At 41.2% G+C, this 16129-nt stretch overlaps 1 protein-coding gene across 8 annotated transcripts in view; it reads right to left on the reverse strand.

The window, feature by feature from the left end:
- CPNE8 (copine 8) overlaps nt 1-16129 on the reverse strand; it is a 290234-nt gene that overhangs the window by 226452 nt on the left and 47653 nt on the right. For all 8 annotated transcript variants that reach the window (XR_007354651.2, XR_007354650.2, XR_007354652.2 and 5 more), the window contains exon 4: nt 10635-10738. Coding sequence is in view for 5 of the 8 variants with exons in the window: in XM_048836289.2 (XP_048692246.1) it covers nt 10635-10738 (104 nt within the window). In the remaining 3 variants the exon portion in view is untranslated. The remainder of the gene's footprint in view (nt 1-10634; nt 10739-16129) is intronic.

The raw sequence follows: 16129 nt of genomic DNA on the forward strand, positions 1-16129 counted from the left end.
CTGGATCCCCTGATCACTTGCCCCCCTACTATTCCTCTTCCTCATCCGCCTCCTTGTCCTCTCTATTCACAGCAGGGGCCTGTGACTCCGGCTCCTCCAAAGCATCCACTGGACTCTTAGGGAGTAGTCTCTGCCGCTGCTCTTTGTAGAAGCAGCAGATCTGCAGCTCCGCATCAGATCAATTGTTGGCCTCCCTGGCCTTCTGGTACACCTGCTGCAGCTCCTTGGCTTTCATGCAGCACTGCTGCTGGTCCCTGTTGTAGCCCTCATACTCCAAGCAATCTGCTCATAGAGATCAATGTTTCTACAGCTGGATCAGAGCTGTGCCTTCAAAGCCTCTTCACCCACAAACCCAACACCTCCAGTGTACTCCAGACAGGAGCACATCTGCAGCGTGTACCCGGCATGGTCAGCTGGGCGGTTGCACATAGCAGTTGAGAGCTCCTAAGTTTGCTCACAAAGCTGAGAGCCCAGGAAAAGGAATTTCAAAAATTCATGGGGCTTTACAGGGAGGGGTCGCTCCCTGTCTACATGTTCCCTGAGCAGCGGAGTTCACAACAGTGACCAGAGCAATCATTGTAGGGCATTATGGGACAACTCCTGGAAGTCTGTAACAGTCAACATAAGTAACACAGTGTCTACACTGACACTGTGTCGACCTAACTAAATTGACCTTGATTCTATGCCGCTTTGGGATGTGGTATTAAGTCAGAGTAGCAGGGCAGTTATGCCAGAGGGACCAAAATGTAAAAGTGTAGAGCATCCACAGTCAAGAACATAAGAACTGCCATACTGGGTTGGACCAAAGGTCCATTTAGTCCAGTATCCTGTCTTCCGATAGCGGCCAATGCCATGTGCCCCAGAGGGAATGAACAGAACAGGTAATCATCAAGTAATCCATCCTGTCGCCCATTTCCAGCTTCTGGCAAACAGAGGCTAGGGATACCATCCCTGCCAATCCTGGCTAATAAGCATTGATGAATCTATCCTCAATGAATTTAACTAAGTCAACATAAGCTACTTTGTGTAGACCTAACGGTGTAACATAGACAAGGCCTAACTATTTGGCATTCAACAAGACCCGTACATCAATAAAATATGAGAAGTCATTACTATTGTTGGTTAGCAGGTGCCTTTGATATGATTTATGGCTGTAAGTGGTGTTCAGATTCTCATGTAATCATAGCTTTTCTATGTTCAAACTCCAGGTAACAGACTTAAATTATGTTGGTAATGTTCCAAGTGGCTTTAGCATGCTGACTACTCCTCTGATAAGGTGTTCCTTCTGTGCATGCCTGGACCCGTTAAGGTCACCCAGCAAACTGACAATCCTAGATGGTATTAACTTCACTGGCCACAACCTGTATCTGAACACTTGTCAGCACAGGCTACATAAAAGATAGATGAAGAGATTACCAAAGATGCATGCTAACTATTCAAAATGTTTTTTCTGGCAAGTATAAATGGCCAAAACTAGGAGTTTTTTGGTTTAATACCAAAGACATGACAAATGTATTATAAGAAAATAAGTAAACTTTCCAATACTTTAGAATTAAATGCCTTTCAGGAAAAGTTTATTAGGAATCATGACACATTCAGAATAATTTCTAGCAACCAATACTCTTTTACAAACTCTCTTTTCATTCCACATCATTTTCACTTTTGTCAGAAATTCTATTCTTCCATTTCTCAATCTTATAGAGGTTTATTATAATGAAACCTTTGTTCATTATCAAGGAATAACCAAGATGATGAAATGTCTTCCAAAACCAAGGCACTGCAAACATGATGCCTTAAAAATGGAATGATTAAATATGAATTTGATTTAGAGTCACAGTAAAAAAAGATCATTAGTTTTAGTGTCTAATCTACTTAGACTGAGGTTTTTTGGAGCAGAGACCATGTGTTTGTTCAGCATCTAGCACATTTGGGCTCCCAATTCCTGATTAGGGCCTCTAGGCAACAATACAAGACAGCTATTAATAATAAAAAAAAATTATTAAACTAGTATTGACAATGAACAATTATGCTACACTATAGGTTTATGGTATAGTCATTATAAAGTAGCATATGATCAATTATTTTATTAACCAGCTGTATGGTTAACTCAGATTTAAGCATCACTGAAATACTGATGACTCACTATCAGTACTTCTTAAGTAAATAAGTTTGCATCTGTTGATTTCTGACAACGGGGTCTGCTTCTATCCCATAATATTTTAACATAAGCATTCGTCTTCTCTTCCATTCCAGAGATACACAAGAGTCTTCACCAGTATCACCTCTCAAAGGCTTCAAACTTCTTATGGAGTAGCATTAATTTCCCACAAGTCACATCCATAAATTGCTATGGAAGAATTAAGTTTTTCACCAGCTGAACCTTCATACATTTCAAGATGCCACTGTTTTTCCAAACTTTTGTAAAGGAAACCATGACTCTACTCTACTTCTGATTTCTTTAGAACAGCATCCATGGTTGGATATGTATAATTCCAGACAACTGAATTCACCTGTTGCCTCTACAACTGGACTATTGATTGTAATGTCCACTTGCATCCTGTTTTTGTTAATCATGTCAACATGCATGCCCTTCACTTTTGCTTCATTCATTCAGGGATAGTCCACATTCCTCACGAACTGTTTTTACAGGCTACATTTGTTGCATTGCATTGGTTGTTGTAGAAAAGAGCACCATATCATCAGAGTATCTGGAGTTGATTAAAAAGGTGTCCACCAATGGAAATTCCAGCTCTTTCTAGTCGGACAAAACCTTTCAGGCCTTGTCTCATAGTGAATTTCTGCATGAACACTGAAAAGGCCTGGAGACAGATATACCTTTGTCTCAAACCCTGACCACTGGAAAAATAATTTAGGTCACCTGCTGCTATTCACTCTGTGGTCTGTTGTAGATGGTAGAGACTTGTGATGAGTTCAAGGAGGTGCTTTGGGATCCCCATGTTTGCCAGAATCCTACAAAGACTGTCATATTATGTCAGACTGTACTGACACTTCTGGATAGTCAGTGAATCACACGATCAATGGGTGATTATACTCCCTACATTTTTCAATGATGCGATGGATATTCGCAATTTGATCACATGTACCTTCTTCTCTGAAGCCAACTAGCTGTGGTGCTAGTTCTGCTAAAACATTCACTTCATGAGATTCTGAATTATGTAGAGCAGAATGTCACATGCACCATCAGGGAGAGAACACAATTGTTACTACACTCTACTATGTCTGCTTTGTTTGGTAGAGGCAAAAGGATTCCTTTTGTCTAGTAATCCACCAATTTCTCATCAGCCCTACATCGCTGTTTGATCAACAACTGTCATGGCAGAACAGCAGCAAATCTTATATATATGTTTAACCAAATAATCCAAACATAACATTATTTTTGGATGTAAAAATGCTAACATTGCAGAGTTAGCCATATAAGTTAGGAAATTCCAGAAGTAAGGTTGCTCACACAACCTTAATTTGTCCCCCTTGTGCATACACATTATGATACAGTCTTTAATTATATGATCACATACTTTTTTCTTACAAGACACTTACCAGCTCCTGCCCCCTTCCCGCTCAGCTCCTATCCTCCCTCCCCGCTCCAGCTCCTGCCTCCCCTTCCCTCCCCTCCTATCTATCCATCTTACCTAGTTGCCATCTCTGTCACAGTCTTCTCTTATCCAGCCCATCACCTGGTTCCTGTTCCCCTAATCCTGTGCATCCTTTCACCAGCTCCAGTCCCCTTCCCACTCTCTAGCTCCTACAACCCCTTTCTCTTGCATCCCTCTACTTTCAAATGGGATGCTTCTTCTGTCCACTTCATGTGGCCAGGGCACCAGCATGGGAGGCAAAGCCACAGGAGAGACCACCTCCCTACTCTCAGTTCCTGTGACCAGCACCACCGTGGCTCCACAAGCTACCAGGAGAAGCAATTTCAGGGAAAAACCTGCTCAGTCACAAGATGGAGAATGCTCAGTTGCAATCTGAGGATGGTGCATGCGCAATCTGGTGTGCGTGTAGGAGTTATGATATGATGCCCAAAGTAGATAGAATTTGGCTACTAAAATTCTCTGAAGATTCCAATCAGTCCTTAATGAGCATGTGTAAATTGCAGTTTTTATGACAAATTTGGGAGATTTTCATGGGGAAGGCAAAACACATAGTCCTGATATCAGGTCATCCCTCCTGACATATTTCAAATCCCTGGTCCAGATTATGGCGGCATTAGAGCTTCCCAGCAAAATGGTTGGAAGAATTTTTTTTAAAAAACATAGGCTAATTAAAATTTTCCCCTGATCTCTTCCTGAGAAACTGCTAAACTGTTTTAACTGAAACTTCCCACAAAAGGCAGACAGCCAGCATGGAAAATTCCAACCCAAACAGTTAAAAAGTTATAAGCAACTAAAACCAGGATCTTTAATGGAAAGTGCTCGTCAACCTTAACTCTATATCAGCTCTGTCTAGAATTGCTGAATTTTACGAATTAGCAAATAAACAGTTACACAGAAAAAAATACAGTAAAAAGAGCAAGATACATCAAGAAAACCCCCTCTCAAACCTCAAAGACCAGGTGCCCAGCCCATCTGGGACAGGGATAGTCTTTTTGTTCTGGGTTTGTATGACGACTAGCACAATGGGTTCCCGGTCCATGACTGGGGCGCCTAGGTGCTATGCTAATATAAATAAATAAAAACAAGTTGTTCCCCATTTAGGGACTTCCAATACCAATGGAATGTGAGCCCTTGCAGAAGCCCCAGTTTATTGTCAACTTTTCTTTTTTGTAGGGACAGCACATGGAGTTTTGAAATTAAGTGTAAAAATACTACTAAAATCAGAGCAGCTATTAAAGGAACAAAAACATTGACGAGCTTAAACTAACAGGATGTTAAAATAATTGAATTTGTTCATTCTACTATAAAGAAATAATGATTCAGTGGTGTCATATTAACTGGCTAGAAATGCCTGTGAGAAACTAACAAATAGGAAGGGAAGAATATCCCAGCAGGCAACGTGTGTAGAAGCCCTAGTCCAAAATTAAAAATGGAAAGTTTTAGTCTAATTAATAGGAACCACTGTAGGATAGTGAATAAAACTGGACAGCTGAATAATTGAATAACCTGCTAACAGAGGTTGTAAAATTACTTTAATTGAGGCTCTTCAGAGAAAAGGAGAGAATTTAATTAGGATTCTATGGGCTACATGGGAATGTACTGAGTGATACAAAGACAATCAAGAATTTATTTTCATATAGTCACCTGAATTCCCTTGTTACCTTTAAAGTTTTGTAAACCAGTTATTTTATTTAATCCTGTGCATCTTCCATTAATTTTGTTATGTATAAAGTTAATGATATTTATATTGAGAGAGTTATATTACTTTCTGTAAAATGAAAGCATAAATTTTATATATTAAATGTTTTACAGAGTAAACCAGATTGCCTACAGAAGATCGTTTTAACTCATAAAAATTGGAAGTAAGGCTCTCCATTTTGCTCCATTAGAGACTGTAAGCAAACACTGTTTGCAAGGGCAAACCCAACCTCATTTCCTGACCATAAAGGGCCCCTTAGCAGCAGTATTGGCAAGGGACAGGGAATCTACTGCTGCAAAGATTCTTTTGTCCCCCATTCAGCTGGAGACTGTATTAGGCCCAAAGTGGCCATTTCAGAAACTGTGGCGACTTAAACCTAGTGAAGCTCTACAGCTATTCCATCATTTAGGAGGAGGATTTCTATGCACACCCTGCTCCACTGCCAGGAGCCTGAACTCAGTTACTTGAAGCAGACAGTGAACTAAGGTTTTGGCCCTCAGTTATACCTGTGTAATTTTAAAAGGACTAACTGCAATGGAGTCAGTATATTTACTGATTTACACTGGTGTAACAACATAATTTGCCCAGCACATGCAATTATATAGAATTTCTTTTTAAAGAAAAACATATCAAATGTCAAAATATTGTGAAGTTTCTCACTTAAATATATTTAATTTTAGATGCATTGTATAAGGATCAAGTTTTGGCAATGGATTTATATCTGTGTACTTCAGAGAAAGGCAGAAAGGTAAGACCCTTAAACTTCCTTTCACACAAAAGTTAGCTACACAGAATTACTGATGTGTTACAAATCAGCAAAATAAAATCAGAGTTAAATCTAACACTTCATTCTTTTCCAGTGTACGGGAGTCTTAAAATTCCACCTGTCCTGCATGGTAGAAATGATTTATTTCTTTTACTGCTGTTCTTTTTAATGAAAGAATTCATCCTGCAGAGCAATTGAAAGTTTTCTTATTCAGGACTGTAGGCCCAATAAAATAGAATTGTTACATTTAGCTGAGACCATGATATTTAGGAACAAAATGATAAATATTAAGGACTGAGCAACTGCCTGAACTTTGAATTTCCTCTGAATGGCTATCAGATATAATGTTTAAAAAATGTAACCAGTTATATTTTAAAATCAACATTTTAAACTAAATGTAAGAAAAATAACTGAAAAGTTATTTCGAAAGTGTCTTTACATCAATATGGCAAATGACGTGCCTAGATTGTACTTATTTAGACACAAGTTTGTGGAAGAGAGGTGATGCAAAGCGATACAACCCCAAAGGGAGCCCTAGGAGGAATTGCACTTGCCAAGGACAAAGTGTCATGTAAATAGTAAATGCAGACACTAACTTATTGACTGAAGTTTTAAAAACTTATATTAGATGTGCTGTGTTTGTCTACTACAGCTAAAATAATAGGAACTGAAATGTCCATTACCTAATAGCCCCACCAGAAATGTCTGCCCCTCAGCATTCTTGCCAGAAAGATTTGTCCTGACTCTTTACAGGGACATGAGCTGGAGCTCCCATCTTTTTAAGTTTACCAACAATAAAAATAAATAGCAGAAATCTTAGTTGTGACTCCAATAGTTTTTCCACTTGCTAGTGGTCTTTGACAAACAAAATAGCTGGTTAAAACTGAACCCAAGCAAGACTGAAGTTATGCAATGAGCAGAGGAATGCACTTCGAAGAGTTTGCAGCCACAGTGAAGACTCCTTTGGTTGAAAGTACATTACTTCTGTATTAACCTATTCAGGGTATTCCTGAACTATGAACTGGATTCTTCATGGACACTAAGCTTTCACATAGTAGCATCAGAGAGGGACACTTTCCATTATTTCTGACTGGCTAGAAAACTCCATCCCATCCAGCGGGACCTCAGTTATACACATTTTCATCACCTCCCAGATGGACTATCGCAATGCAATGCAATATAGCTGGCCATGAAGCTAACAGCAACTAGTAAAGATCCTTGTAGCATACACCCTCAGCAACACAGGCTACCAGGAGCACCCCTCACCTCTCCTCAAATCTGTAGACCAGCTTCCAAAGGAATAGCAAGTCAAGCCTAGTGTCTCTATCTTTATCTTACAGAAGCTCAATGATTTCAGCCTACAATAACTGAAAGACTGCCTAAAGCTCTCAGATGAAAAATTCCACTCCTCAAGCACCATGGAACTTTCTACCATAAGGGTAAAGCTCAACTGGGCAGGCCATTGTTGGGTACCAGTTCAAGATTGTAGAATGAACTCTTACAGGGAGTAAGGATCATCACAAATCTCACTAACTTCTTTTCCAAGTGCAGGATGAGCTTCTTCAACCTTGCATTTGCTAATATAAGGCACATAGTCTGTGAATAAACAGAATTAAAATAAAAACAAATCCTACCAAACCAAAACCTTCCAAATCACGCACACGCACACTCCCCGCCCTCCCCAGGGAGAGGAGGAGAGAAAGAATCAACCACACGACATGTCAACCATGTCAACCACACGACATGTCACTTAACTCACAATTCATAGGTGCTCAGATAGTACAGTGATTAGGACAGGAAAACCTATAGAGAACAGAACAGAAAGTGTTTACAATGACAGTTTTAAATTTATTTACCTCAGCTTGTCGGAGAACAAGATGCTACACAAAATGTCTGCAAACATGCACTCAGGAAATTATTTGCTATGCCTAAAATCCAACAATTTTACTGACACTACAAATTTATGAACAATTCAATATATTCGGATATAGCCATAGATGACATTCTATAGATAAACTATCTACCTTGAGACATACAAAAAACAAACAAAAAAACCCATTAAGTTATCTAGTTTGCAAAGTCAAGCACTCGAAACTTAGGAAATGGCAGTTTTACTGTTGCCTGGCCCACCTTAATTCTACCTCCTTGTGCATTTAACTTACGAATTGAAAGAATCAGAGGTCCTGTGGAACAAAAAAAACCAGCATATTATTGTGTAAATTAAAATTAATTCTGCCACCTTGTATGTATGCATTTTGATAAAGTGGGACAGACAACTGTCATTTTGGCATTTCCTAACTCTCATGTGCTTGACTTTGCAAACTAAATCATTTTTAATTTAGTTTCTTAGTATGTAATTTCCTTTTTTTTTTTAATAAAAGGAAACAATGTAAAAACAAGTTATATTATTTAACACACACACTATGGTCTGAACACTCATTCTTCAGCACAAACTGCTACCACTTGAGCTACACAAGTAAGCACGTTAGCTGCCAGCAGCAGAACGCTATTATCTGTGCTATTATCCTTGGGGGGGGGGGGAGGGGGAGCAGAATGAGCTGCTTGTGCCACATGCTTGATTAAGAGGGTGGTCAAGGGGAACCCAACTTGGTGCTCATTATCTCTCTCCTTCTACCTCCATGAGATGCAAATGGGACACAGATCTCTCTTCCAGGTCTGGCGTGTGTGGGTGTGTGTCAGGGATGGGGGTGCTGAGGTCCAGCTCAGCTTGGCTCTCCACACCACACCTTTACAGCAGCTCAGCATTGCAGCATGTGCTCCTTCAGCTTCTGTTATGATGGTTATGGCATGGGCCAAAATCTTAATGTTTGTGTTCAATTATTATTTTGCATGCTGCCAAAAATAGGTGTACAGCATTTTTAACCATTTATAACATGACTAAATCTGAATGGAATTTCATAGGGCAAAGAAAAACATTTCTGTAGACTGAAGGTTTTCTCCTTGCTGAACTTCAAAAGGCTACTGAAAATAGTGCAGGTGTTTGTATGTCTCATAAAAAGGTCACAAGAAACTTTTAATAGAAAGCGTTAGGCAATCTATAGGGATCACAACCAGCTCCTTCTATATCATGTCTTCTATAGAAAACTCTTAACATTTCTTACAGTAATAAAAACTAAAATTCAATCAGCTTTATAGTCTTTGAAATTATGAGGCAATTTTACTAGTCTTCCACTTCATGAGATCCCTTCTTTTGTTCACATTTGTGCTCGGAGATAGAAGAGAAAGAGAGGCCATATTTAGACAAAATTTAGAATCATCTTCTGCATTTTATATATCAGTATCTGCAACAGTTTCTCCCAAGATATTTTGGGATTCACACAGAGTATTATTTATTATATTTTTTATTAATCTCATAGACAAATATATTCAGTAGCAAAGTACAGGAAAGGTAATAATTTAAAATACTCTGAGTTTTTGAAGGAATAAATTAATTTTTCTTGTCTAATACATAATTTCCACGTCCAGCCTTTGACTGATCTTCCATGACCTTTCTGCCACCTTCAGTGTAGGTCTAATTATCCTCAGGATCAGTCATGATTCTACGAAGTCCCCATATGTGACAGTATGGCACCAGTGTGAGCAAGGTAGAAGCAGCCTGGCCCAATAGATGGCATACTGAATTGGGAATCAAACCTAGGGAATTGAAATTTGGCTCTGCTACTAATTTACTGTGTCATCTTGGGCAAATTCATTCTCTCTATCTCCCCTATGTTTTGCCATTTATAAAATAGAGATAATAATGCTCACCTACTTTATGAAGAACTTTGAGGTATACAAAGGAAGTTATTATTATGGATTATTACTACTACTTCTATGTAGACAGCATCTGGCTTAGTTCATCAAGAATATCAGAAGGCCCTATTCTTTCCCATAGAATTTGTACCTATAGGTAGCACAAGAAGACATCTTCTTGGATGTGTTTATTCTGTAAATGGCTTAACCCTCAGATTATATGTAGGAGGATAAAAACTACAGAAAAAAAATAGGAAGGACAGAAGGTAGCTATTATTTGGAACAATCTCAAATTTCACTCACTTCTTAAATAATTATCTCCAACTTAAAATGCCGAGCCAGTATTATCAGATGTACACTTGTAACTGTAGGTGGAGTCATGTCTTATTTTGATTTAAAAAAAACCCTAGATCTGCAATTAATGTGTGATAATTTACACTTGGAGTGTTTGCTTCACACCTTGTTTGCGAATATGCCACAAGTACATTTGCCATTTCATAACAATTTAATGAACTTTTAAGTTTTTCAAAACTCTGATCTTATAAAAGATTTTATAAAAAACAAAGCAATACTTTTAACCACTAGACATCCACTCATACCTCACAGTCGCTCCTAATGGCTTACCATTTTACATAATTATTCCATTTTGATAAATATAAATCACCACATTCATCCAAATTAATCTACTTCACATTGAAGATGTCACTTCTTCCCAAGTAAACCACTGGTTGCCTTGACAAAACATCAGTGCATTTTCACAGTGCTAATGACACTAGAATCAAAGGTGTGTTGATTAACTTACAAATCAAACCGCAGGTTCTCTCTTTCTTCAAAGAAGTAGTCCATGATGAATTTTCTTACAAAATCTGGATTTAAAGTATTGTCAATTACTTCTGTTCTTCCAAACTGTAAAAGAAAAGTAATAGCTTATGGCAAGCATAAGATCCTATTGTAAGAAGTTACATATCTATATCACAGCATATAGATCCAGGAACAGAAACGTGCAAGGGACATGAAGTAGGATGCACCAAAGGTCTCTCCTGGAACAGCGATTTTGCAAGGAGAGGATCATGTCCACATGAAAACACGAAAAGACTACCAGAAGTCCACCCTTTCCAGCATGAACAGCAGCATGTGCCCATCCCCATTTTATAGACTGAAATTTCAAAAGACAGCACTTCCTTCATAGAATCATAGAATATCAGGGTTGGAAGGGACCTCAGGAGGTCATCTAGTCCAACCCCCTGCTCAAAGCAGGACCTACCCCCAATTAAATCATCCCAGCCAGGGCTTTGTCAAGCCTGATCTTAAAAACTTCTAAGGAAGGAGATTCTACCACCTCCCTAGGTAACGCATTCCAGTGTTTCACTACCCTCCTAGTAAAAAAGTTTTTCCTAATATCCAACCTAAACCTCCCCCACTGCAACTTGAGACCATTACTCCTTGTCCTGTCCTCTTCTACCACTGAGAATAGTCTAGAACCATCCTCTCTGGAACCACCTCTCAGGTAGTTGAAAGCAGCTATCAAATCCCCCCTCATTCTTCTCTTCTGCAGGCTAAACAATCCCAGTTCCCTCAGCCTCTCCTCATAAGTCATGTGTTCCAGACCCCTAATCATTTTTGTTGCCCTTCGCTGGACTCTCTCCAATTTATCCACATCCTTCTTGTAGTGTGGGGCCCAAAATAGGACACAGTACTCCAGATGAGGCCTCACCAATGTCGAATAGAGGGGGACAATCACGTCCCTCGATCTGCTCGCTATGCCCCTACTTATACATCCCAAAATGCCATTGGCCTTCTTGGCAACAAGGGCACACTGCTGACTCATATCCAGCTTCTCGTCCACTGTCACCCCTAGGTCCTTTTCCGCAGAACTGCTGCCTAGCCATTCAGTCCCTAGTCTGTAGCTGTGCATTGGGTTCTTCCGTCCTAAGTGCAGGACCCTGCACTTTTCCTTATTGAACCTCATCAGATTTCTTTTGGCCCAATCCTCCAATTTGTCTAGGTCCCTCTGTATCCTATCCCTCCCCTCCAGCGTATCTACCACTCCTCCCAGTTTAGTATCATCCGCAAATTTGCTGAGAGTGCAATCCACACCATCCTCCAGATCATTTATGAAGATATTGAACAAAACCGGCCCCATATCAGTCAAGACATTAAAGCTACAAACAAACAGTTTTCCCCTCAAACTTAGGAAAACTACTCCCCACCATAAACATTAGTTATATTTACTCTTCCCAATTTGAACGCTATAGTTCCTAGAAATCAAAGACTCATAGCAGGATAGGATTGGAAGGGACCTCAAGAGGTCATATAGTTCTCCGCTCCCCTCCCCTCCCCCGCCCCGCACTTCCCTCCACTCCACCCTCCTGGGGACTGACAGGTGTTTGTTTAACCTGTTCTTTAAAACGTCCAAGGACAGGGATTGCACAACCTCCCTAAGTAATCTCTTCCAGTGTTTTACTATCCTTATAGTAATAAAGTTTCTCCTGATATCAGACTTAAATCACCCTTGCTGCAACTAAACAGATGACTTCTTGTCCTACCCTCAATGGACATGAGAGAAAGTGTACACTCACCCTGTGCAGTAACTGAGTCTTCGAGATGTGTCGCTATGGATGCTCCACTACAAATGCACTTAGGCACTCTGCACCTTTGATCATAGATTTCTCAATGCAGCACCTATTCTGCCCACACATGCATATTACTCAGTCTCGTGGTCCGTACTGTTATATAAGCACTGAGTGCGTGAACTGCTTTCAGTTCCTTCTCTACCAGGAAGCTCCATAGCAGAGAACTCCAAAGCAGAAGGGAATGAGGGCGCGTGGCGGAGCACCCCCAGGGGGACACATTTCGAAGAACGATAGTTACTGCTTGGTGTAAGTAACCATTTCTTCTTCTTTGAGTTGTGTCCCTATGGTGCTCCACTCCAGATGGCTATCAAGTAAAAGTAAGGAGGAGGGAGCTTCGAAATCAAGTCCAGTACTGAAGAAAGTACAGCCGAATCATGAGTTATTGCATAATGCTCACCAAAAGGTATGTATAGAGGCCCAAGGAGGATTTTTGAAGTATTCAGTTGTAGGCCCAATTTGAGAAAGAGATCTATGGCTTCACAAGTTGCCTGTGAAGTAAGGTCCAGGAAGCAACCTTTCAGAAGCCAATCATTTAGCGGAGGTGTGCTGCTACTACTGATGACCTTTGAAAAGGTCTTTGGGGCAGATCATAAGCCAAAAGGGAGCACCCTGAACTGAAAATGGGCCTGAACGACAGTAAAACATAGGAATCTTTTGTGGGATGTGTGGATTGCTATATGGAAATATGCATCAGAAATTCGACTGTACAGTCAGCAAACAATTTAGTGTCATCAAAAGGAAAGTCTTCAACTGTATCTGGATATCTTTTGGAAATCCTGAGATCTGAATCCAGGAGGCCCTCTTCATAACTACCACCATAGAAATCAAAGGAGTGGCAGCAGCGGCAGCAGCCAGGGAGGTCTGAAGAGATGTTCTGGCAAGCAGCTGGCCTTTGCAATAATTGCCTGGAATTGCTCTCTGTGTTCCAATGGTAGATGTTCAATAAGGGAGTTCAACTTGGTATAATCTGTACAGTTGTACTTGGCCATTAATGCCTGGTAGTTGGTGATTCTAAATTATAAAGTTGCTGACAAATATGATTTTATACCCAATAGGTCAAGGTGTTTATGATCTTTACCATAGGGAACAGCATTAGCGTGGTACTGCCTTCCATGTTCGTTAACCACCTTGACCACCAAGGACTAAGGATAGGGATGAGAAAATAAAAATTCTGAGTCCTTAGAGGGGACATAGTATTTTTTTTGTCTGTTCTCTCGAACATGGGTAAAATTGAGGCCAGGTGTGCCAGATAATGAGGCCCTGAAAAAGCCAACAAGAAAGGCAATGTGAGCAGATCAAGCTGTATGAAGAATGTCAAGCAGCTTCTGATGTGATTCTTTAACCTATTGAAGAAGAATTTGCAAAGAATCCGTGACCATCTTGATAAAGGTCCTGGAACTGTTTAAAATAGTCAGCCAGGGATCGTGGAGTGGCATGACCACTTCATCGGGGCATAGAGAAAAGATGCTGGCTAGTGGAGAGATCTCTTCATCAGCCCCTAGTTTCCTGTTCCTCAAAAGGTTTCTTCCTGAGGTTCTGGTCTATTGGAGAGAGGGCGATGAAAGTTGTCTACCTCTGACAGATGGCGTTCGAGGCCCTAAAGAATTGCCGATGACAGGCCACCTAGGTGTCCTGACTTCCAGTATAGCTGAGGGGCTGGTGAATATTACATGGGTGGAGGAATCCATGAGTGTTTGTACCAGCAAGATGGTGGTTGTGGACATCTCTCATGACTGAGATCAATTTCCTCAGAGACCTATGGAAAAGAGCCTCTATAGGAATGGAGTGGAGAGCCTCAGGACAGATATTTGAGAGATGAAGATAAGATCTTTATCAGAATCCTCCTTTTCCAAGTCACTGTGAAGCAGTGGAGCAGCAGAAGAAATTTGAGGTACAACCATCAGTACCAGCCAGGTGTATGGAAATCTGGAGATCCTAGGTACAGAGAACAGATCAGAACTGAGCAATGACTGAGTCAGGTGTCTCGGAAACAGCCAGGTCTAGCGGAAAATGAAACTCCTGCAGTACCAAGAGCAGTGTCGGTACCATATCCATGGCCTGCACCAAAGTGATAATGGCAGAGGGAGTTGACGGTACTATAAATCTCAACCACTCCGAGGGGAGACCTCCAGAAGAAGCCCGATTGAGCATCTTCGGTACTGGGTGAGAAGAGGCAGTGCTCTTTTTGCTGCCTTGATCCATTGACAGTACCAGCTGACCTCTCAGAACCTGGGACTTCATAGTCTTTAGGCTTGATCATGCCCTCAGTACCTGAGGAACCAGCAGTCTCGCAAGTACCAGACTGGAGAGCAGTGGGTGCTGAAGGGGCTGGAGTCATCGAAGTCAGCGACTTCCTTTTGAGGTAGATTCCCTATCTGGATAACTTGAGGGACAGATTTTGGGAGTCTTATGAGAGGAATCTTGGGTATTCCTCTTAGATATCCTTGAGGAGTGCAGTTTGGAGACAGTGGAGGCAGCAGACTTATTCAAAGACCAGCCAACAGGGGTTGGTCCCCTGGCTAGGGTCAGAGGCCAGGCAGAGTGAGCTCTCCATCATGAGGAGTTGAAGTTTGAGCTTCCTGTTTTTTCTGGCTTTACATTTTAAATACCAGAGAGAAGTTGCATTTTTGGGAAATATGAGAGCCCTGAAGCAACAGATGTACCGGGATTGCCTTCTGGCATGACAGGCAAGGTCACCAGGATTGCCTTCTGGCATGACAGACAATGTTTGAAACCAGGAAAACCAGGCATGCCTTTCCAGTAAAGTAAAAACTCCCAGGGGGGAGTAAATGTCTAAAAAAAAATCCAATAACTTTTTAAACTACTACAGTTAAAACTACTACTAAGAACAACTATAATTAACTGCTTAAAGAGCTAAGGGGACACAGTTGAGGTAAAACTCAGTGCAGACAACTGCTAAGGTTCCATCTCGGGTGAGTGGTTGAGAAGGAACTGAGGATAGTTTGCTTGCACTGTGCGATATGTGGGCCAAATGGACACTGCTATGCAAAAATCAATGATCAAAGGAGCATGCGGTGCAAGTGCACCCAGAGTAGAGCACCTATAGGGACATTATTCAAAGAAGCAACTAATCACAGTCCTCTTTATACCAACCTTCTATATATTTGAAGATTTATCATGACCCCCCCAACCAGACATTCTCTTCTCTAGAATAAACACGCCCAGTTCTTTCAACTATTCCTCGAAGGCAGGGGTTCTCAAACTTCATTGCACCGCAACCCCCTTCTGACAACAAAAATTACCACATGACCCCAGAAGGGGGGACTGAAGCCTGAGCCCTACCGCTGCACCTCCCCACCCGGGGGCAGGGGTGTCAAAGCCAAAGCCCAAGGGGTTCAGCCCCAGGCAGGGGGCCTGTAACCGAGCCCTGCCGCCCAGGGCTGAAGCCTTTGGGCTATGGCCTGGGCGGTGGGGCTCGGGCTTCGTCTCCAGTCCCCAGCAACTCTAAGCCAGCCCTGGTGACCCCATTAAAATGGCGTCACAACTCACTTTGTGGTCCTGACCCACAGTTTGAGAACTGCTGCTCTAAGGTCATGTTTTCTAAGCCTCTTATTTTGTTGCTCCTCTCTGGACTCTCTCCAATTTGTCCACATCTTTTTTAAAGTGGTGCCGAAAACAGGACACAGTACTCCAGCTTAGGCCT

Source organism: Caretta caretta, chromosome 1, assembly GCF_965140235.1.
Source record: "Caretta caretta isolate rCarCar2 chromosome 1, rCarCar1.hap1, whole genome shotgun sequence".
Classification (NCBI taxonomy): Eukaryota; Metazoa; Chordata; order Testudines; family Cheloniidae; genus Caretta; species Caretta caretta.